The sequence below is a fragment of the Neolamprologus brichardi genome, chromosome 19 (assembly GCF_056152115.1).
Source record: "Neolamprologus brichardi isolate AB-2024 chromosome 19, ASM5615211v1, whole genome shotgun sequence".
Taxonomy (NCBI): domain Eukaryota; kingdom Metazoa; phylum Chordata; class Actinopteri; order Cichliformes; family Cichlidae; genus Neolamprologus; species Neolamprologus brichardi.
Genome location: NC_142122.1, coordinates 14,832,581 through 14,857,052, shown reverse-complemented (window position 1 = coordinate 14,857,052; position 24,472 = coordinate 14,832,581). Strand labels below are relative to the sequence as shown.

The 24,472-nt window shown below is 42.3% G+C and overlaps 1 protein-coding gene across 1 annotated transcript in view; it reads right to left on the bottom strand.

The window, feature by feature from the left end:
- The window catches only part of pacrg (PARK2 co-regulated), a 144,770-nt gene that overhangs the window by 103,003 nt on the left and 17,295 nt on the right, over positions 1-24,472 (bottom strand). The window contains exon 2 of the mRNA XM_006798488.2: positions 18,818-18,952. Coding sequence (XP_006798551.1) covers positions 18,818-18,952 — 135 coding nt within the window. The remainder of the gene's footprint in view (positions 1-18,817; positions 18,953-24,472) is intronic.

Genomic DNA, 24,472 nt, shown 5'->3' with positions numbered 1-24,472 from the left:
AGGCTTGTGAAGGCAAGAGGAGGAGAGAGCCTCACACTGTAAATGCTAGAGAGACTGCAGAGCCTGGAGTTACCCATGGCACACATTAATCACTGGTGGCCTCTACGCTGCATACGAATGGGTGGTGATGATGATCCTCCCCTCTGCACCACAATCTTACCTACAGCTGTGACACAATCACAGATCCAGGAGTCACATGAACGTCTTTCTTTTCCTCTCTCCCTTTCCTGTTTTTTCCTATATTTTTTTCTTGCATTATCTCATGTTATCTCCCTCTTCTCACCCTTACTCCTGTCCACAACAGCCCCCACACAGCACGCCTGCACAGAGGCATTCATCTTATCTTGCTCTCACCCCATCTTTGCTCCCTGCTGGCCTTGGACAGGTCCGTGCCAGGCAGAAAGCAGGTGGCTGAAAGAAAAAGGTTACGCTCATTATACAGATTAAACCTGTAAATGCCCTGTCATTGGTGTAATCGATGTGCCACTTCATTGCAGTGACTTATTGATCAATCTCTTCTGGGGGTCGCACACAGTGCATCCTTATTGCATTGGTAGTAGCACAGACTGCCTTTCTTGAACAGGCGCTCACTCTTAATGGCGGTCTACTTCAGGACTCCAGGATCCTTGGCCTTGTAGCAACATCACTATTCATACTATTTATTCATTCATTCCATTTCATACTATTCAACAGCAGCATGAAACTATAGTGCCATGAAAAAGTATTTGCCCCCTTCTTGATTTCTTATTGGTTTGAGTATTTTTTATATATCCTACCCCACCAAAAAAATTAAACCCATGAGCAAGTCCACCTTTGAATGGCTCAAAGAACAAAATGAACATTTTGGAGTCAAAGTAATGCTTAAATCACACTGAGATTCTTTGGCATGACCTTAAGCATACTATTTATACTTGAAAACCCTCCAGCATGGCTAATTTAAAACAATTCTGCAAACAAGACTGGGCCAAAAGTCCTCCACAAACAATTCATTGCAAGCTACTGCCATCGCTTGATTGCAGCTCTTGCTGCCAAGAATATAGCTAGCTGGTGGCACAACCAGTTATTAGGTTTAGGGGGTAATTACTTTTTCACAAAGGGGCTTGGAAGGTTTGGATAGCATTCACCTAACAAAGGAAATCTTCATTTAAAGATTGCATCTTGGATTATGTTTGTCTTATAAGAAATATGCAGAAAAAAAAACCCTAAGAAAAGTATTTTTTTTCAAATACTTTTTCACAGCACTGTATATAAACAAGGCAGCAGCTCTCTTTGTGGATTGACAGTTTAATTCTATTTGCATTGCATGTTTTATGTCTATAAGCAAAAAACAAGTTCACCTGCTGGAAGCGCTTTTAATGGGTACATTTATTTGTCTATGTTTCGGATGAAGCATTACAAAAGAGTAATAAGCACTTCTTGCTGTTATTGGTCATTCAATAAACAGAGTAAAAACCACTGCAACTGTTACTTCATGTTCTGTGCAAATCCACTTCCTATTTTTTAAGATGTCATGGTAACAAGAAAACACCAAAACTCAAAGTAAAAACTCAAAGTAAGTCTAATTCTGTTGATGACGGCAGTTAAAAGCGATACACATCTAAAGTACTGTTTCCTTTACCGGTAATTGTGTTTTTCAGCTATACTCAGGTCTCCAGATCTGCTGGTTTAAGAAAAAATAAAAACAGTTTCAGGAAAATGCACCGGGATACACATATTTCTACTCAGAGCCATATTTTCCTAGTAAAATAAAGATAAAAATAACTGCATAAAAAGTAACAAACAGCAAAATCCTGGATTCAGCTGAGACACATAAATGAATCACAAAACGGCACAGAAAACACACAAAAACATATTCATGCAGCTCCAAATTCCCGAGAAAAGGAGAAGAAAAGATATTTGTGGGAAAGTCATCCTAACACCTGTTCAATCTTATCTGAAGGCTCAAATGAACTACAGTGACTCCATTTTGCCTAGCTGAAAGGGGATACATTTGGCTCCTTTGAAAGAAAACCCTTTACTGCAGGGAGAGAAGAAAGGAAGAGCAGCTGCCTTGCCTCACAAGATGCCTGCCTCCCCCAACACACAGATCACACCAACCCATAGCTACAAAGGACATCAATTTGTAATTACAAACAACAGAGCTTGTCCCCGGAATCAGAAGGGCACTGTCCCATACCACCCGTTGGTCGTCTTTAGAAGTTTTCTGCCCCTGCTGCATCAGTCAGATGAGGAGAGGTATCATGGGCACCTTTGGATTGAAAAAATAATTGGCTTTGGTAAATGGATAGATAGAAGTGTGTGTCAGCTCAGTTTTGGAAGCAGAGTTTACACGCTTATCGTGCTGCACAGCTGCACACTGCATGCTTTCTTTGTTTTACGGCGCTTTGCAAAGAAGAGCCTTGATTGCTAGTGAGACAGATTATTTTGTGTTAAACCGGCGGCGGCAGCGGAAAACAGCTCCAAATACATAGACTAAATCCAATATTGTGAATTACTGACACCAAAGAAGGTCTGTTTCAAAAGTTAATACTGTTATCTAACCTTTGGACCGAATCATTCTGTGCCTTTCTTTCAGGGAATCAAAGCAATTGTCTACAGGGAGGTATAACAAGAGGTTAATGCATAAGACAAAAATGACTGAAATATGACGCACCCTCCCTCCAGCTGGTAGAATACCACAGTTCTGCAAACAAAAATAATCAGCCGAGCACCACATCACTGACAAATGCGTCATTTTTAAATGGTGAGTATTTGAGAACTGAACACTGTGCTGAGGAATTTGCCACAAAGTTGAGAGTGCGCGAGTCTTGCTTGCCACCGCTTACTAGGAGTAAGCTCCTACAGCATCAGGATCCATATTAAAGTCGCCATCCTTCACCATTTTTTTGCCCTCACCTTCAGTTATGGATGGAAACAGATGACCGGGAAATTGCACCCTGTCTGACAAATGGCAGGATGGCATCGCTCCACAGGCTGCCCACTGGCAAACTGCTGCTACTGAAGGAGAGGACGTGAACAAATCGGCTCCCGCTGCTCCAATTACCGAGCATGCTCATCTCACAGAGGGACTGCAGTCAACTCCATAGGAGGAGGATGGAAAAACACTGGCTTGTGTGAGGGCACACAATGATGGGGGTCAAGGGTAAGATGACATATAATTCCAATCAGCCATCAGCATTAATGTGTTATTTCACTAAAGTGGGACTCCATCAGACAGGTGAGGTATGCAGTTAGGACAGTGCTGCATAATTCAAATCGTTAACTGGTATTATAGTGCTGTCTGCTTAACATAAAAGAAGAAGCATGTCATGGCAGTGCTTAATATCTTATTCTAGGCTTTTAAAAAGAGGAGACTCAAGGATTTTCTGTCAGGTTAGGATGTGATATACTTGAGCTCTGCAGTGGGTTTGGCTATTCTCTATTAGCTTGAAGTGCTCCTTAAGGGAATGAGTTCCTAAGTTTTAAAAATAAAATCGGGGCAAAGCAGAGATGGAGGGTGGGTGCTCTTTGTTAGATTTAAATGCTGCACTATGTTCTCTGTGACAGGCTGTTGGTAATTTACTGCCACAGCCATTACGGTTATTAGAAAACTCACTCAGGAAGACAAATGGCAGGCTGGCCGGTTGTTGGTCTTCCGTCAGGGCTGACAAGGGAGACGTGGCACTCTTTGCTATTGACATTTTCACACCTAAAGCCAAGCCCTGCGAGCTCTGCTGCAATTCAAACCCCAACTTAATGAGCTAAATCATCCCTGGCCTTGGCATACAACTTTTCCTTACTTCTTTTATTAGAGGAGGAGTGTTCCGGTCAGCAACAGGGTGCAGCCTGTAGGGACAAACATTTCACGGGCAGATTTTTTACTCCCCAGACTGACAGATTAAAATGAATCTTCCCATAAATAACTTCTATTACAAGGAGCCATTAAGAGAGACCGTTAGGAGTGTCTAAATTGAAGCCATTTCTTCTGTATGACTGAGAGTGCGGAGGAAAGAAAGGAAAGAAGGAGGAGATTTGAGACCAAGGCAATGTGCTTGTTCAAATTCAACATTTCTGAGACCTATGAGTCATATTTCACTCAGTGGCCCAGAAAGAATGACAAATGATTCCAGTTGTTTTGCACCGATTGAATGTGAAAGGTGACAGGGCTATCAGTGTGGGCTCCAGCCTCACAATAACACCATGTTCGGTAAAGGAAAAGAAGTGCTTTAAAACAAAAGGAAAAAAAAAACCCTAAAAGTTTCAATTTCCTCAGTACTGTTTATCCTCAAAGACTTTGGGGGCTTTACGTTATATTAACTTTACAAATATTTATTGCATGCATTAGCTGATGGGGAAAGTTTTTCATGGAGATTTTAAAATTAACTGCTGACCAGAGCATGCATCCTTAAATACAATGTGCAAGGTTCTCTTTTACAGTAACAATCATATATAACCACTGAAAACTTTAAAGAAATATAGCATATTCTTTGTAACATTTTTTTCACAATCCAAAATATAATTCAAAATTCTTGACTTGTTAATGATGCTAGATCGACGTTCCTTAGGGCCCACAAAAGCAAATTGCAAAACAAAAAACTAAATACACTTTAGACTACTGCTTCCATTGGAATTCAGAGGGTAAGTAGCAGCCAGGTGCTGATAATTAAATGCACTTAATTAACAGATCAGCAAGTGTGAGTGCTCCTGTAAAAGCAGAAATTCTGGCAGCTTGCTCATCTGAAGCATTCATGTGTGTCTTGACACAATTGCACAATCTTCCCAGGAGTGGACACCCCATCCCATCCCTTCCCATGTTTGAAACTAAACACAGTATTTCCATACAAACACCTCACACCAGCTGTCAAAAAGGTGGGTGGAGGGGCGATTGTCCGGAGCTCTTTTGTAGCCAAAGAACTTGGGCACCTTGTAGTCATGGAGTTGACCATGAACTCCTCTGTATACAGGTCAAAGATCTCGAGCAGCAAATCTACTGCAGAATGGCTGAAAAAAAGAACCAAGTTGTTGCAATGGCCCCTTTTTCAAAGCCTAGACCTCAATCTGGGACCCTAAGAGACCTGTGCATAAATGAATGTCTGCAAACTTCAATGAAGTGAAACGAAGCTCTAAAGAAGATTGGGCCACAATTCTTCCACAATGTGAAATCACGATAAAGTCATAAAGAAAACAATTACTTTATGTTATTTCTGGTAAAAGCGATTCTCTAGACTACTGATTCATGGGGAGTATTCAGTTTTTCACCAGACTGCAGAGGGTCCTATCAAAACGTTCATATGACTGTAAATGGCCAGTGGTTGCCAAGATATCTTGCTCTGCAATAAAAATGCAATACAAACAAACTGACAGAAGGACAGAGAGCCAGGCTGAAAAACATATAGGCCAACACTGAGAAAAGGGCACGATAATACCTAAGCAGGTAATTACAAAAGCACCTTCACACCTACATAGACTCCTGTGACAACAGTGTTCAGTTGTCTTTAGAATATCCAATAAAATGCATCAATCATATTGTTGCACTGACATGCACGCAGAGGAAGTTTAAAATCATTTCAGAAACCAGAATAGTAGGAGCACAACTTGAGGGGGAAAGAATATACTTTAAGAATATAAGAACAGTTGCGCCCCCCCCCCCCCACCCCCCCCACCCCCACACACACACACACACACATTTTTACCTGCAGCTCATAACAACAGCGAGGCTTTCCTGGTCTTAAAGGCAAATTATTGCATTCTTACTTCACGAGGCAGGGTAGAAACAGATGTAAGCTTACTCATTGGGATGTCTGCATTCTTAGTGCTTGGCCTTTATTGAAAATATGTATTGGTTTAGTGAAGGCTAAAGTTCAGGGCAGACTGGGGTTAACTGCCCTTCCCCGACAGCACAGATGAAAAAGCGATGCGCACAGTGGGAGGTTACTGTGTGTCAGTCTGCCAGCTAACACTGGCTCATTGGGAACCCGGCACGCTCCATTTAACTTCACAGGGCATCCATATAGTGCGTGCTCCCCCTCACACAAACACACACGCGTCGAGGCTCTTGCTCCCCCTGCCTCTCCTGCATGGCTTTGCTGGGTTCCCTGCCTCCCATACCCTTCCAGGAAAGCCAGAGTCACTCTGCCTCATTAGGGTAATTGAGACAGGTCCTCCCGGGACTAAAGAGCTGCTGAATTGCTACCCACTCGCGCATTTAAAAGACCACTTAATCAAGACCTTCTGTGTATGGTTTTATTCTCTTTCTTTCCCAGCACTCCCCTTCTTTTTCTTGTCATACTTTTCGTTCATTCCCTTTTTTCTTTCCTCGTTTCTGTCAGGTCTCTCAAACAGTGAGACGTCTGTGTGCTGCTAATTGCCAGCAAGGAAATGATCTAGGGAGTTTCCTTCTCTACTACTATGCAGTCCCTTGATACTGAGAAAGCATCTGGTCCGTGGAAGTGTGAATGGGTGACAGCAAAGGAAAAAAAATGCTGACCTGTGGATGCTGTGAAGGAATAAGGGAGGGAGCGGGGGGGGTTGACAATGAGTGAGGAAGGAGAGGAAAATCCACCACCTCAGCAATTCTGGGGGCCGAGCTGCTACGAGCTGACAAAGACACCCAGATTGTGGCCAGAGGTTGTCTCAGCGAGGTGAGGTGTGCCAGAGCACTCGTCATGTAACAAGTCAGATTTAGCAATACTGCTGGGTCAGGTCAGACTCAGACTGAAGTAAGAGTCACGGCTGCCACCGCGCTGCTGTCCTCTTCTGTTGCTCATCCATCTGAACACAAATTACCGAACCTTCCCACTTTCGCTAAGAAATATAGACTGGAGTGTGTTTTGTGAGGGTGTGCGGTTGCACTTTAGTTACACACACACACATAATCAGAATAAAATTGACTACCCGAAAGACGCCCGAGGACGGCTGAATGCTCAGTGTGTATTTTCACTCTTGCTTACAATATTGTAGCCCAGGTAGATGAGGACAAAACAGAAATGGTGTTTATCTGCTCCCAGGAAAAAAATGACAATGACAACAACCTATATAGCACAAAACAGAGGAGGGGGTGGGGAGGGTGTCACCACAGAGACCCTTCTCCTTAATCATGCCCTATTTCTTCCTCTATTTCTGCCTTTCTCGGTTACCTTTTTTACTACACCTCTCTTTTTCTTCTCATTTTTCTTCTTTACCCAGCTTCTGCTCCCTCCATTCCCTCTTATCAGTGACAGGCTGGAAACAGAAGCGAGATAAGGAGACGCCAAAGCCAATACAAGGTGCGGTGGTCGAACACCCGGGGAGATTAGTCATTGACATGTTTCTCAGTTAACAATGGCATACGTGCAGCTCAAACTGGTAAACGGACACAGAAACAATGAGATGAATTTCTCCTCATAATGCATTATATGCCTCGCAGCTTTAACAGCCAGATCCTGGCGCATACTGTTCGTTCCCTGAGGTATGGCGGGACAGATTACTAAAACGGAGCTGCCACTGCATACCTTAATCAGTTCCTGTCACTCACTCAGACAGACACACAAGTTACATTTACACGCATACATGAATTCAGCTGCATCTGCTTCTGATCTAAATAACAGAGCCCTTAACAGTCAAGTGAACCAACAGTTCTTTGTGCACTTATTTCCTTTGAATATGTCAGTATTACTGATTGTCTGCTGCGGTGCTCGACGCTGTACGGATATAGCACAAGTTAAACATCATGCCCAAAATATTTTCGGAGAAAAAAGGTAAGTGGTATTTTCAAGGAATGATGATTTCATGCAGACTGCCTCTTTGAAAGTTAATGCACATGCAGCTGGGAATATCGCATGCCAATTTGAGGCAATAGTTCGAATAGCGTGGAGAAGACATTAAGTTTTAACCCCCCCCCCCCCCCCCCCTCCCCCCACTCCCACCTCATCCTCCTGTTGAAAGAAGTCTTCTTCTATTTGTATTACTGTATGATTAAGGTACAGAGCCTTTTTCATGAATAAAAAGTGAAATTTCTCTGTGGTCATTTAAAAAAATCAAGATTTTAAAAGAAACTATTTTTGCTTTGTGTCTTAATACACTATAAATGTTTTCTCCTACTAGGGAACATTGTAAAAAAAATTGTAGCATTAAAAATTCTCAAGACTGAATAAATATTTTGACCCTTGAATTTTGCAATGTCTTTGCATGCACCGTGCACTCCAGGTCAATGATGTGAAATGGTAGCACCCCAGAGCTATTATTTCAGTCCACAGTCCACGAACGCCACACTATGCTGCCTTTGATTGCAATTTTCAGTCCACAGGAATCAAGAGAAGTGATATTAGGCTTCAGAGCTTTCCTGTCAACAAAGAAAAGGAGAAAAGAGTGCGAACAATGTTTGTGGACAATAACAACTTCCGAAAGACCTAAGGCATTTCTCCCCTTCTGCCTTTATAAAATGAAAAACGTATCCTATATTATTGTAGGGCATTAAGTTTTTCAGATTAGCAAATATAAAAATAAATCTGCTAATTAGAAAATATAAAAATACTAATTAGACTTTCTTTTAATTGTTTGCGTAAACCATGTGAGATACCCATTAGAGAATTTCTGAATTTTTGAACATGTGTGTGGAGCACAACTTTAATGATTCTGCAAACAATATTTTAAAATTGTTATGATTTGGCACCACAGTTTCATGACAGATGGATAATGTTGGATAAGCTGTGTGCTAAATTCCTAAATTAAGTCTCCTCTGAGACTGACAGAGATGTATTCTCACGTGTTTTAAATACAAATAACTGCTGCTACTTTGTCTTCTACAATTAAAGCCGGAATGTTCTGCACCACCTCTGCAGAAATGCGTGCAACGGCTTGTTGAACCCCATTTAGCTTACATTCACTGCCTTTCCCCACTTTTCTACAGTAATCCTACATTTTGGCTGCTAAGCGGTATCTTCATAGATAAAATTACTGCCCAAAGCTCACAGGAAAATTGCTCCTGTTTGACATAAAAAGCCTAACATTTGTTGAAGTTCACCATAACTAATCATATAATGCTGTTTTCAAATGTATGTCTTTTACCATGTCAGAGCTCAAGATGCTCTAATTTCCATTTTGTGATCCCCACAATATTGGTTGAACTTGAGTATGAATATGAATCTCCAAATCATGATCTACAAATTGCAAGAACATGAATTTTGTCTAATGAGCATTCTGACTAGAGTTTAAATTTATCAAACTCTGAAATATCTAAGGAATTAAAAGCTCTGGTCTCTGATTAATAGTTGATGAACATGTTATTGACTTTACCGCTGTTGAAGTCAACAAATAATATTTTTTTCATATAAAAGCGCAAAATGTGTTCCAAATGCAGGGTGTTATGCAACCTGCTTTCAGTCCCACTGGCACAGGGGTATAAAATTAAGCCTATGTCTCCACACATGTGTGACAGAATGGGTCATTCTAAAGAGCTCAATTAATTCAAGCTCGGTATTGTAATAGGAGGCCACCATTTGAATAAATCCATTTGTGAAATCTTTGCCCTCCTATATATTCCACAATCAACTGTAACTGGCATTAATGCAAAGTGGAAGGAGGCTTGGAACCACAGCAACTCAGCCATGAAGACTGCATAAAGTAACAGAGCAGGGTCGCTGAGTCCTGAGGTGCATGGTGCATAAAGTTTCATGGGGAGCAGCTTCTGTAGGTGTCATGTGCAGGTGGCCCAGTGCTTTTTTTTCTCCATATATTGTATTTGCAAAGAAGCTTTTTAAGGTATGAAGACTTGTAGGATATACTATGTTTTATGCACACTTTACTAAAGTGTGCTTGTGGGTTTCAGGTGTCACTTCCAGAAAAAAGTCCACAAAAGAGAAAGGGTAAAGCCATCTTCTTGCACTTGCCAATTTAAATGGCAGTTAAATCAAGAGATTTAACTACTCCCTTAAAACGCAGCCATTTAGAATTATTTCTGCTTTAAGGCGGTGAAGGCTAGATCAGAGCATACAGAAGCATATAATAAATCCAAATCTTGTGTAATACTGTCCTTAAAACTATAAGGGAAAACAAAGGGCCTTTACATTACAGCACTGGCGATTGTGTCCCTCGGTTCCGCAAAGTTTCTGTTTTTCTCCCAGACAGCTCCCGCTGGCTCAATTAACTATTGATCAGATTTGTGGAACCGAATGTAAATAATTAACAGAAGTGGAGATAGCATCTGCAGCCCTGTAAACAACTTCAATACACAGGCCTCTGTTTCTCTGATCAATAGGGCGTGGACAGCATGCACAGCAGCCACCGTGAAGACCTCTGCAAGGTGGCCATGGAAACAGAGAAAATCACATTTTTATCAGACATCAGAGCTGCGTCAGCAAAAAAAAAAATGAAGAAAAAACCCATCAACACCAAAGCAGTAATCAGGCCCTGGCTGTTTTATTGTAAATACAAGTGTATGAAAAACATTATCTTCTTGACATTTAGATGTCTAATTAATTTTCTGATAGGTAATAGTTAAATGAATTTTGAAATCACTGCTGTGGAGGCCCCAAAGTGACTTTCGTATACAGGGACTACACTGAGAATGAGGTGGCCCCAGTAAAAATCTGTCATTCTTATAAGCAGCTCTGAGGGAAGAGATCCTGGTTATGCCCAACAAAGCCCATGTAAGAAAAGCTCCAACAATACAGAGAGAAAAGCAGGACGCTCTTTGGGGGAGCAAGTACTATATGGCACTGTTCAGGGGAACTGAGAGAAGGCCTCTAGGTAACCCTATTTGAATATCAATGCCTCCTGTGATCCACATCAAGGGCACTGACAGGGGCACCTCTATCTACAACTACCTCCAGCAGATGTAGGCGTGTGTGTATACGGATCACTCTGCGCAGTCATCAGCCACCGCATTATTCCAAGGTACTTTGTACAGTGCATTAATCACAGAGACCCTTGAGCGCTTCCATGGATCCAAATATTCCGACCTTGAGGTTACAAGAAAGACATTAGTCCTGATCCATTCAAAGTATTGGAGACAGGGAGGGGAGGAGAGGGAGGAGGCAGAAAAGCTTTCAAGGTAATGAAATTCTGCCATAATTTAAAGGAAAAGACTTGTGGGGACAAGCCAGAGCTAGAGTAAGAAAAAAAATTAAATTGGATTTTTTTTTTTCCTTTTCCCCCTTTATTTTAAATTAGGCTTAAGTGCATGTGGGGGGTAGTTTTTCTTTCTCTTTTCTTTTTTTTTCAAACAAAAGCATGATAACAGCATTAACGTTGAGAATGAATCGAATCATTTCCAAACCAATTAACCTTTGACAGAATGGATGAGTGGACAGGAATAAGAATGGTGCAGCGGAGAGCGGGAGGAAGAGAGGGGTGGGTTGAACAGAGTGGGCAGCGTGTGTGCAGAAATATGGGCTTGGCAGGAAAGGGGGCTAACATTTCGAGGTCACTCCTGACTTCAAGCAGGCTGTGAAGGGTCTGAGTGTAAAGGCTATATCTGACTAACACAGACATGCCAGTACTGTTGGCGGTCAGTCTGAATGGGGAAATGTCATATTGTCGTAGACATCGCTACTGGAAGAATGGCGAAGAAAATCAGCACCAAAAAGGAAAGGTGGACACTGAGGAACGGGGAGGACATTGGTCCCTTCAGTCTTACCTTCTTCTCTGTCCTGGCCCGCCTGACTGATTATAGAAGGGGTCTGCAGTTAACCCCACTTATTCTTTATGCTGGCTCACACTCCCTCTCTACCCCAATCTATCTATTTCTATTCCTCCCTTACTGGCTCGCACACAGCTGCAGCCGGTCCATTAAGTTAATTAAAGGCTCCATTTTGAGCTGGAGCCCGCTAGCAAATACGAGTGCCAATCAATAGATCTCTGGCTTATTTTGTGGGAGGGAGGGGTAACGGTGCCGGTGCTGCATTCGGGGACATGATTTGTAGCCTTGGCAGACACACCATGTCCCTCTCTGTCTTGTCCTCTGTCTCTGTCTAATTTGGTAGCCACCCTGCCCGTTCCACAATCTCCTTCCCTCACTTCACTGTGATGTCATCTATCACCTCCCTCTCCCGTCTTTACCCCAAGCTATCCATGGCTCTTCCCATCTGTCTAGAAGGAACCACAATCCTATGTTTCCCTAAGAGAGTGCGTGGGCATTTGTTTTAGTCACCATCTGCACAGGGAAGCCAGCTGTGTGGGGTTGCATCTGGTGCTGGAGGCATGGGAGGCTAGGGGGGAAGACAGTAGCAGGGCCTGGATCAACAGGGTGTCCACAGGGATGATGTTAGCTTGGAGACGAGGAAACGAGCAGAGGGCCAAAGGGGAAGAGATTCTCAGTGACTCCAAAGATCACAAAAATGAATTAGAAGTTGATTGAGCCACTCTAAGACTTAATTTAGGCTGTGGCATGTGGGATGAGAAGAGATGCTCTGATTGGTCGGTTGCCTGCCACAGCATGTTTGGAAGTTTTCCAAGATAAAGATCATTGCTGGATCAGGAAGGTAAGGCGAGACAATACCGATCATCATGTAACTTCACCAGCTTATTGCACATGTCAAAAAAGAAAAACTTTCAGAAAGGATTTTTGAAAGTATTTGTAAAAATATTTGCAAAGTGTTTGCAGTATTTGCAATTGTGACATTATCCACATAAATTTGTCCAAAAGTGCATACATCTCAGGAATAGAAACCAGAAAATTACATAAAACCAGGTTAAAAAACACTGTTCAGTTTTGTTGACACATTAAGCTGAATGCTTTTACAGAGGGGATTTTGGAAATAACGTTTATCACTTAGGAATCAAACGTGTTATAAATAAGGTGATGAACAGTATGCAACAAGCCTCTCTGTAAAAACTGTGGGAATATAAATGGGTATAAAACTGGAGAGTTTAGAGTAAGTGGTGCTGAAGTGGACATTTGTGGCTCAGAGTCTGAGAAAAAATACATTTTGAGATGAGATCCTTTAGAGATATGCATTGTTAAAATGCATCATTTCACTGAAAACTAAAAAAAATGAATAACTGACATCACTATGAAACATCTCCAGATAATTTCTTGCATTGCATGATTTCTAAATATTTATGTCTAACTATGCAAATAGTAACTTATTAAATATGTACAATCCAGCAATTTTCTTAACTACTTAATTTAGGGTCTCAGGAGACCTGGAGCTCTTCCCAGCTAACAGGTCACCAGTCAACTGTAGGCAAATTATGCACTGACATTTGTGAACTGAAAAAGCTCAACAGACAAAGCCCAGTAAAATATAATACACGTGTGAATTTTGGATTTCTTTCATTTTATAGCCCAAAATTAAACAGTGCATCTAAAAACAATGTTTTTCTCCTTAATATTTTGGCTTACAATTGCATGGCCATAACTCTGAGTCCTGTATAGGACCCAGAGGAAGGACCAAAGAGCTAAACAGCTTTATACTGAGTCATATTGTAAGTCATCTTCTGAAATAAAAGTATCTCCAATGATCCACCATTTTCTCCCAAAATCCATTTTTCCTATTGTCTCGTATCACAGCAAGAGTGGAAGGCCCACAGGCTAAACAACCATCATCAGCTTCACGCGGCGTTCGTCTGCTATGAGTAATGGCTCAGGGCGGCAGGCGGTGTAGCAGTTCAAGATCCACAGACAAGCTCTCTCTCTACTGGATGCCTCCATTCCAACAGTCCCCCTCATTCCTGCAGTCACACCAGCAGCATGGAAGTGGTGCAGCTCGTCGGGCTTCTTCCCAGCAGTCATTCGGCAATTCTTTCCCTCCAGGGAGGCAGCCCATGCACATCTTGATGGTTAGCCAGTGTTGTTGGTTGGAGGCCTTTTCCTTCCACCTCCTTCATCTACTCCTCCTTTCTCTTCTCGTCTCTCATTTATCAGCGAGAATGCATGCTGCTTTTTCCACTTCTCTAATCTAAACTCCCTCTTTCTCTCTTCTCTCTCCTCTCAGTGAAAGCCCAGGGGGGCTTGTTCATATTCTCTCCTCTTATTGTGTTTCATCTCTTTCCTTATGACACAGAACTATCCCCCCAGAGTATCCAGCTTTCAGCCAGGGAGCTGTAGAAAACGCATGGTTAACCCCATTTTATTCTGTCTATTCAAAGGTTCCCTGACAAAGCTCTAGTGCCCACAGCAGATAAGACATCATTGCCAAGGAGCAGAAAGGGAGGTATGGTATGCATTCACCAAAATTAAAGAGAAGGTCATTTTCTGCAACAGGAGCAGTATTTCCAAGCAAGATGTTGCACCATAATGTGCATCTTAAAAAACAATGGAAAAGCCCACTTGCTGAAGCTTATTTATGAAACAGCTGTTGGGGAAGTCCTTTGCTGCCGTACTTCTGGCTGAGAAAAGTATTTGCTCTTAGATGGGTTACTTTAAGGTTTCTAATGTCTGAATAAAACTTCAGTGGATAATTTTAGCATCATGCTACGTTAACCTTCTGTCAATGATAATCTGAGACATGAAAACTATGAATCATGTAATAGCTAATTTAGGTGCGAGACAGTGGAACAAATGCCATAGCCTTATATACTGCTGGTGCACACGCAGACTGTGTTTCACTTTGCTATTAAATAAGTGAAAAATCACTCGAAAGTAGCAGTTTACTAAATTGACTCCCAAGAATAAGAATACACCAATAATATGTAATACAGCTGTCAAAAAGAGGGGGTCATCAACTATAAGATATGACACATAAAAATGCAAATAGTTAGATGGTATAAAAAGAGGATATGCAGGGAGGAAGGCTCCTTTCCACTGCTGTATCTGCAATGACCTCATCTCTCGTGCACCCCACTCTTTTTCCCGTGCTCTTTTTTCATTCTCTGTCTATCTTTCATTTGTATCAAGCGTGCACTCCCACTGCATCTCTCAAGCACATGCACCCTCATCCTCGGTCACCCTAACCACCTCATTTCTCCAGCCCTCCCTCTTCTCCAACTCTCACTCTGTGCGTAATTCAATCATCCCAAGGAGATGGATATCCGTCCCCTAGGAGCGCTTACGCTCTCCATTTCCTAAAGCGCTTGATCAGATTAATTGATTGTCCCCTTCCCATACCCACCACCAGCATCTCTGCGCACCCCTTATACTGGCCGAAGTCAGTGTGGTGGCGGAGGACGACCAGAAATCAGGTTTGCATTGATATTTTTATAAAATGGCTTTTTCCTGCTGCCCCTAAGCAGGCCTTGGACAAAAGGGAATAGATAAAGTAGATGGGCTGGGAGAGGGGAGGGGGCAGACAAGCATGATTAAAAAAAAAAAAAGGAGAATAAAACAACAACCCGGAAGCATACAAGAGAAACACAGAGCTGAACATAAGATCAAGGGACAAGATAAAACAGATAAGCGATCAATGAAATGAAATATACAAGACTGTTTAGGGGGTTTATAGTACATGTGAGGTGAATGTGTGTGCATGTATCTGAGTGCCACGATGTCTGGCTGTAAGCCTGCAGAGCACAGCGGAGGGTAGAGATGGGGAGTCAAACCAAGCCCCGCAGGGAACGCAGGAAGACCTCAACTCATCCATTATAACTGAGAGCCAAACGGCTGCCATGTCTCCTGATTGCTGAGTCCCTGTGGAGCTCTCTCTCTCTCTCTTTGTCTCCCTCTCTCTGTTCCCTCTCTTTCTCTGTCGCTCTCTTTTTGGCACCAGGGATCGCTGTAGATTACACTGCTGTTCCAGGCCTTTGGCTGCTACGTTATGGCAGTGGCCAAATACAAGCACAAACCATACAAGCACTCATGCACACACACACACACACAACACGGCACACAAACACACAGGCACACAAAAACACATAGACAGGGATAGGAACTCGCTCGACACTCTCTTATCTACCTGCCGCACATGTTCCCCATACGTGTAAAGCTTTTACCTGAGCGCCCCATTACAGCTGAGGCTTTTACCTCTGGAGAGCCAAATTACCTTTCAGATACAACCTTCCCTTTTTCAACTTGCCCTTGACATTTGGTTCACTTGCTTTCCCCCTGAACATATAGACTCAACCACACATTATAAAGCCACACATACACCGGCAAGCTACACATACAGTCACAAAGCCGCACGTCTCTGTGATCATAATGGATCACCCGCGCCTAATAATTCCCACGCATTTATAAGAAGTTTTGTTCTTCAGTTAACCAACTACTCCTTAAAAACCCAACTACACACTTTTTAAAATATGAACATTAATTTATATGAAGACCTGTTAAATTATTTGGTTGGTTTGGAGCCCATTCCCCTGTGAGTGAATGCTATAATCTGCAGTTATGCACAGCGGTGCTCACAATTCCACACTGCCCGCCCAGCGAGATGTGGAGGAGAGTTTTATCTATTGAGTCACTCTTGAAGAAAGCATTTAGTGAGTGAAAGAGACATTCTTTTAGCGGTACTTGAACCGACTAAAAGGAAAGCACGAGTGAATTCTGGTCTGACATTTCACAGTTAACAGTAAAGAAGTTTCCAAAAGTCAAAAACACCAACCTGCTTTATTTCACAACAGTGTGTAAAAAGTAAGTTAGAGTCTCCTCTCTGATTTCTAACTGTCAAAGGAGTCACATGCAATGTTGTAGCATAAAAGTACTCTAATTAGCTGGTTAAATAGGGAAAATCCAAGTACTAATAAAAATGTAAAAACAACAACAAAGAAGAAGAGGTTAAAGGCAAAATCTAAAATATTTTTTTCAAATAAGCTTCATGTTCATGATGAACAATCGCACAAAAATGTCTGATCACAGGAGCAACTGGGAGTAGTTATTGTTTTATTCTGGATTTATACATGTAGGAAAACCAGTAGTGGGAATAGCGCCTTCTTCGCTGCCACGTAGCAATGTTTGGGAAACAAAATGTGTTGCCAGTAAGTTATGACATATCTGATTTTCCACCAGAATATTAACTCGTGCAACTGCCTACAGCCCCAGCGCCGGGCTACTACACTGTAAGAGGAGAAATGTTAATAACGTGTAGCTGGTGATTCATTGAGAGGCCAGTAACACATGCTGCTCACCCTGCTGCTCAGAAAGACTATGACTATGTACTGTAAGTGGAAATAGGGAAAAAAGGAACTACCTGTCTGCACCTTTACAAGCGAAATGCTGATATTGATGGCAAAGATTTGTTTGGCTGTGCATGAAGCCTGTTTGTCTATTTTGTGGTCAATTTGAGAAGTGTGTGGCGTTGATGTTTGCTGCTTTGCAGAGGTAAATAAGCATAAAAAATCTTTGTAGGGGGCTTGAACTGCTGACCTGAATGCACAGACTAATCAGCTGATAGTAGAAGCTGATATGTACAGCATACACATATATGCTCACAGTCTGTATACATGGGCACACAAGCTAAATAAACATAGCAGTCATTTTTCTTTGCGAAAGGCTCTCTCTGTTTCTTACCTTCCCCAGACTTTTTATTTGCTAGGGGGCTGTGTTTTCAGACTGGGATTGATCCTGAGCTGCCGTCTTGAACCCGTGCCCCGAGGGCAGCTCAGTGCAAACACGCAGCAACCCCTCTCCACTTACTCCGATCATAGCTACACTTTTTGTTATAGTATACCCACACATACAGTGCAACATGGGCTGCCTCCAGTAAACAAGAGGCTGGCTAAAATGAGTCATATTCAGCAGGTTTCCCAGACATGGATTAAAGCTAGTCCTGGACTAAAAGATCACTTCAGGAAAGCCAAAACGAACATAACCGCCAAAGATGCTTCAAAGTGCAAGCCCTAAGTGTGAACGAGCACCCAGGAAAACCCTTCTCTTACTGAGGATTTAAAAAATGATGAGGCTGTGTGTAAGTGCTGGGAGGGAGGATCAATAAGCATAACAGCAGCACTGAGTATGACAGCAACAATTACATACACCACATCCCATTTACTGAGTGTTTTTTTCATCGGCAAAACACAAAAGAAATCCATTACCTTTTTTCCAAACACATAGATTCATTTGAACACTTTACATAAATAATTCATTCAAAGGGAGATGCTTTTACAGTGTTTTCACCTGAAGACAGCTAACTAGCAAGAAAGCTCACTCACTCACCCACCCACCTCTCCTTCTCCCTTTGAAGTAGGAAAAAAAGAAAGAGAAAGGGGGCATAATTTGCTTGATTCATTTATCATTGCTTACTATGAATAAATGCCATTAAGCATAGCGGCTGCATGCAGTTGTGAAGTTATGGAATAGCTGGCAGCATAGTGGGAGCAGAAATAAAGCAACATGGTGATTAGAAAAAAAAACCCAAAACGCATCAATCCTACCCACGCTGCAACGGTTCAGAGCGGAGTGTTGAAACACACATATACAATAAACTTGCAAATGCATACGCAGTCACTCCCTGAGTTTTCGCTGCGACTGCCCTGAGTTCCTATGGAGTTTGTGATTGATGGATTCTCTGACTGGTGCTGTGGGACAGGTGAAGCCTTTCGAGTGAGCTAATCTACACTGCCTCCTACAGGATAACAGCCCACACTGGGCCCGTGAATATGTGAGAAACTGTCATCTTCACCTCAGCCGAGTCGATAATGATGACAATAAATGGTGTTTGCACAGCACTTATCAAGTCTTCAGATTCAACCGTCACATGTATTTGACAGCAAAGATGGTTTGAAACATTAGATAGTGCAAAAAAAAAAAGAAAAAAGACTTTAGTTGTATTTCATTCCAGAATTGAGATTGTTGGGGTTATTATCAAAGGATGGCCTTGCTGAGGTTGTCAAGACTTTAATTTGCTGCTATTAGCTTTGTATTGCTCCCAAAGGTTATTTAAAGTATCTTTTTTTTCCTGACATACAGTGTTACAGCCTTTGCTTCAATACATTAGATTGTGAAAACCACAAGGATAAGTCATCTCTTATCAGAGTGTAGCGTCCCTACCTTCCATGCAATACTGTTCCCTCGGTTTTCATGTTTCACTGCAATCGGAAGCTCTCCACGCTCGTAGTATTTGCGGAATGTGCTTGGTTTGGCAGGGCACTCATGAAAAACCCTGGAAGCTCTGGGACCCACCACCTGGTCAGGCAGAAAAGAGAAAATGGTAATTAAGAGAAAGGAGCAAAATAAAGATTTAAACAGAAGGAGACATGCACAGTGAGTAAGAGTGTTGTTTTATGAAATCAGAATTGACTGTGTTTTCTCCTACAAGAATAGAATCACTCCCACTGCATTTTCTTTAAAGTAATTCGGGGAGACACATGTGCCTGCTCTTCTGCTCCTCCAAGGAAGGCAAAACACTGAGCGAGTGTGTGCGTTTGTGTGTGTCTGCACTGGCCATGTAGCCAGAGGCACTGCCAGAGGCATTGTTAGGATCATCTTTTCTCTGCCTCCATATTGGATATGTGCTATTACTGTGCCACTGAAAGCCAATGGGACTCCTAACACATCAGCCACAGTGTCTGCCACTATTGCTATGGGATCCATTGATGGTGGCGCCACATAAGATATGTAAGTAAATGCAACACCCCTACAAAATAGAGCAAGTAGAGAAAATTATTTTTTAACAATTTCCATGTGGAGCTGTGCCGGTGGATGATGATCTCTGGGGACTGACCATGCTTGGTGTGATTGCAGATAGCTGGCCAATCACAGCAACTTTTCCATTAATCCATTCAGTTAAGATCATCAGATTAATATGAAATTTAATATGCCTGACTGTAGTCATTTGTGACAACGGCGTGGACACACACGGTAACACGCTCACACCTCTGCGATCTTTGATGTGTTCCCCTCATCTCAAAAAATGAGAGACAACAGCCTTTCTGTCCTGTGTCTTTACAGAGATGCTAGTTTAGCCCAACTACTAAAGTTTGTTCCACCGAATGTGTGTGTTTGTCTGTGACACGCTGTGTGGGGAAAGAATAGTAAAGAGTTTTATCACACCTATATAAAAACAGGCTGAATGACTTAGCGGTACTATAGTCCTAAAGACAAATAAGCATAAAAAAGCCATGTTTAATATTATGACTTTACATGGTCTTTCGATATTCATCTGTTTATGGTCACTAATTACAATAGACTGAATTGCTGAATAATTTATGTGAATGGGGCTCTCCTGCTGGTATATCCTCACGTGTTTCTCATCACGCGGAAAGTGGCAAATAATCTCCCCACGGTCTCTCTCTTTCTTTCTCTATTTCTCTCTCTCTGTCTCTCTCTCTCTCACACACACACACGCACACACACACACACGCACACACAAACACAGGCTGTGTGTGGGTTTTCTTGTGTTTGGGCTACACAGTGTGTATTATAGAGGGTGGGTAGTGCTACCATAATGGGTAGAGATTAAAAACATCCCCCTTCCTGGCAACACTAGCACTGGGTACTGGTGATCACACAGGGGGGCGATAAGGCTATGAAGGAGATCGCCCCAGCCCTAGTCCCATGTTACAGTACTACTGGGACACAAGAAATTGAACTTTTTTATAGCCTATTATTGTTTTCATAGGTGACACATATTTTGGGGACTTCAAAATATCCTCTCAGTGATATGAGTGGAGAGACTATTTAAGCTGAAGCAGCTGGATTTGTTAAATCGTACAATAATGATCGCCGTATATGTATGTGTTTGTATGTATCCTGTCTTTCTTTTATTGGATGGGCAAATCTGAACAAAACTTTGCACAAACACTGTTAAACAACATCTGTAGGGTTCTAAAAAATGTGTTACGATTCCAGATTTTTTGATTTTCATATATATTATGTTAATCTCATTACCTCCCCTGTGAATGGTTCATTTTTTGATTGCATTTGTTTGTTTATAATTAAGACTAAAATAGTACACCTTTGCAACGACACAGTGTAGTGGATGAATGGCAGAAAGCCAGAGTCACTATTTTCCCCATCTGTGTCCCTTGTGTGCATTCCTTGCCATCTGTGTCACACTGCCACATGACTGTCAGATGTGTGGATGTCATTAATCCTCAGATTACCACTCTTGGAGGAGCTGAATTATGCCACAGAGACCCACACACAGAAAAGTGGGTCTGGGATGCGTTATCTTTGGCAGGACATCCTCAGATGGCTGTCCAATTTGACAGATTTTAAAGAGGATCTGAGTTATTACATGCTACTCAAAGTTTTCATGTTACATCACTCACTAGTGTTGCCTGTTGGTGACTTGAGTTCAATTTAAATACTAGAAGGGCACTAGGAGAGCGTATCCTTCACCAAGGCCAATGAGTTCACCAAGCTTCGTGAATTTCAGCCTGGTAGGTTTTGCATAATCTTGCTGACAGACAATCATCGCGATCGTGGCTCAAGAGTTGGGAGTTTGCCTTGTAATCGGAAGGTTGCCGGTTCGAGCTCCTCCTCGAGTTGTGTCCTTGGGCAAGACACTTCACCTGTTGCCTACTGGTGGTGGTCAGAGGGCCCGATGGCGCCAGTGTCCGGCAGCCTCGCCTCTGTCAGTGCGCCCCAGGGCAGCTGTGGCTACAATGTAGCTTGCCATCACCAGTGTGTGAATGTGTGTGTGAATGGGTGGATGACAGGTTGTGCAAAGCGCTTTGGAGTCCTTAGGGACTAGAAAAGCGCTATACAAATACAGACCATTTACCAAACTGCACTGAAAACATACCTCTGCCAGGCTCTCACTTCGGAGCAGGCAGAGGTATGTAGTTGTATAAAAAATTACAACTCCAAATGTATCTCAGTAAAACTGCCACCAAGGAATGATGCAACGTGGATCAACTTTAAGCTGCGCGTGCAATACGGTGTAGTGGGTGCCAGGATCAATAGACTATGGAGAAACAAAAAAGAGAAACTACCGTGAGGGACCCCAGGTGAGTGTCGTCGAGCGCTCAGTGCATTTAAACAGCCCTAATGCACCGTGGGATTGCAGCACAGTCATTTCAAATGAATCCGTTTGGAGCATTTGTTTACCATGCCAGGGAATACTGAATAATATTATGCTGATTAATAGGCACAGGTTTGTATAACTGCAGGAAAAAGACAACCCAAACAAAATGTCTGTGACTAACAATGCATGTAAAACACAAGAAAAGGCACTCTGCAGTACCGCTGCTCTACTAGTCTTAAGGAATCCCAGCAAACACGTATACCTATTATCAGGCTGTTATTTTGAGTTTAAACTCAGTTACATTACCATAAATGTTACCTATTGTTTCGAATAATCCCATCAACAGTGCCCTTATAAAGAGACTTTTCCTTTTTATTAGACTCAAAACCAATTAGTCTATAATTGCTTGGATTGCTTTAACTTAGCATTTTCATGAATAGAAAGTGTCAGCTTGCCTCATTAGAATTTTATTTCTGCCTTGTCACATCATATAAGTTAATACAACACTGGAATTGTTGTTTCATTTAGACTCTGAAGCCCACACCACTATTATCTGTTTGCCTTCTCTCTCTCTTTTTTGTGTGTTTTCTCATTCTCTTCACTGTTGGAGTTTTTTTTCCCTTTTTTCCAGCTGAGGAAATAACTGAGGAAATAGGAAGCTGTAAGGCTTGCAAGATCACTGCTGCTCCAGCCTGCAGGAGTGACAAAGCCCTCATATCCAGGTAGCTACGGCGGTGGTTGAGCCACGCTGCACGGGGAGGCTAAAAATAGCTCAGACTGTCCAGCGAGGAGAGAATGAAGCCAGACTGCATTGACTGGCTGAGCAGCTTTTATGGTCAGGAATGATGACGCTGCAGTCAATTCAGTGGCCTGCGTTGCAAGCTTCACAGTCACCTCCCTGTTTTCTCTTCAATTATCATCACCGGCAGACAGTTCACGTCAACATTCATATGCATGTGTGCATATGAATGTTGCCAAACACAGAAGCCCCTTCCCCTTTGTTACTGATATAGGCCACCATTCCCAGCAGCTTACAGAGAACTATAAGAGGAATAGTGTTGTGGGGAGATTACCACCTGCTGTCTTCCAGATGTCATTCCTGTTATTTGCCTGCTGCTTTTCTGCCATTTTTCAGAAGTGTTTCTAAAGCTTTTGTATGCTGTGAGGAAACCCACAACAAATAACTAGCCACTAACTTTGTTTATCTCAATTTGACTCCTGACATATACTCTATGAGGAAAGCTATACAATCCTCACTTAAGCGACGTCTATGTGTGAGAAACTCTGTATATCTGCGAAAATGTGTTGATAAATTGTAAATATTAGCCTGGTCTTTTCTTCATTCTGTGATTTAGGTTTATCCTGCAATCAAAGTAAAAATTGTCATATAAGAACAGGATTTGATGTTATAAAAAATGTGAGAAACCTTCTTTGCAAACCTAAAATCATCCCTGTTCTAAAACACTGGCATAAACAGAGAAAAAGAAAAAGAAAAGGCACACAACAGGAGCCTATACACAGACCTGCACAAAAAGATAACCTCCCGCCCCTCTGTAGAGGCCATAAAGAGAGTCTGCAAGACAACAGACTACAGAACAGAGAGAGGTGGTGTAAGGCAATAAGTGTCTGTTTTGTGTGCCCCTGGAGCACATATCAGAGAGTCATAACAAGGCAGTGCTGGTCAGATGAGCTCCAGGCTGTCATTTCTCTCCTTCGTCTTCACTCTGCCTCCAGATCTGTTTCCTCCCTAATGCTGTTGTCCGCTCCAACTACATTCACCGTAAACCTGGCTGCCGTTAGAACCACCGAGGCAGTAAAGCACAAACACACGCTCGCACACCACACATGCTGAGTTCCCCACGGGCAAGCCGAGCAGAGGTGTGATTGAACAGCAGCAGGGCCTTGTGCTCCTGTCATTTATAAAGGTGTCATCATGAGAAACAGAGATGCTCCCTCTAACCTTATTAGTATGGTTCTCATAATGTTGACATACAGAGTGAAGTCGAGCACCCAAAAACAGGCAATATAGCAATATATGCGATATTGTATATCGTATAAAAATTATTTCCCAAGACATTTCTCAAATGGAGGTTATTTTGGTTCAGGGGTATTAGCATTTTTCCTTATCAAATAATCAGAAAAAACAGGAAAATGCATGGATGCCTGTCAAATAAGCTGACGCACTCATGGGCTTTATTGTACGCGAAGCAATCGTGCTTACTGTTGCATCGCCTCTCAAAGGGCCGTTCTGAGCCGAGAAAAATCGCAAAAATGAGAGATAAAGGTGACGCATGAGACAGCTACTGAAAATGCTGGAAAGAACTGGAATAAGAAAAACCAGAAAGACAGAGAAGAATATAAGGGATAGAAGCAGGAAGCAGGGGAAGGAGATGGAAGACTTGTGGATATGATAGGAAGAGGGAGACAGGGAGACAATAGGTGTGGCTCATCAATTCTGAGGGTGAGTTCAGCATGGCGGGGCTGCCGCAGCGTGTAGGTGATCCATCATTTTGCCTGGGCCTTCAGCTCCATCGCTCTCTCACATCTCTCCATCTCCAGCACCACCTTAAAACTCCCTTGAATTCTTCTGATAGATGTCTGGTGAAGGCCTGTCAATTATTGACAGCTCAAGATTGCCTTTGCTATTGCACTTCTTGGAATTCCTGAAATGTGGCTCATCTCCCATCACCTTTCTGCAATTTGCTGGGGGGAGAAAGGCATTTTGCTGCCTTGCA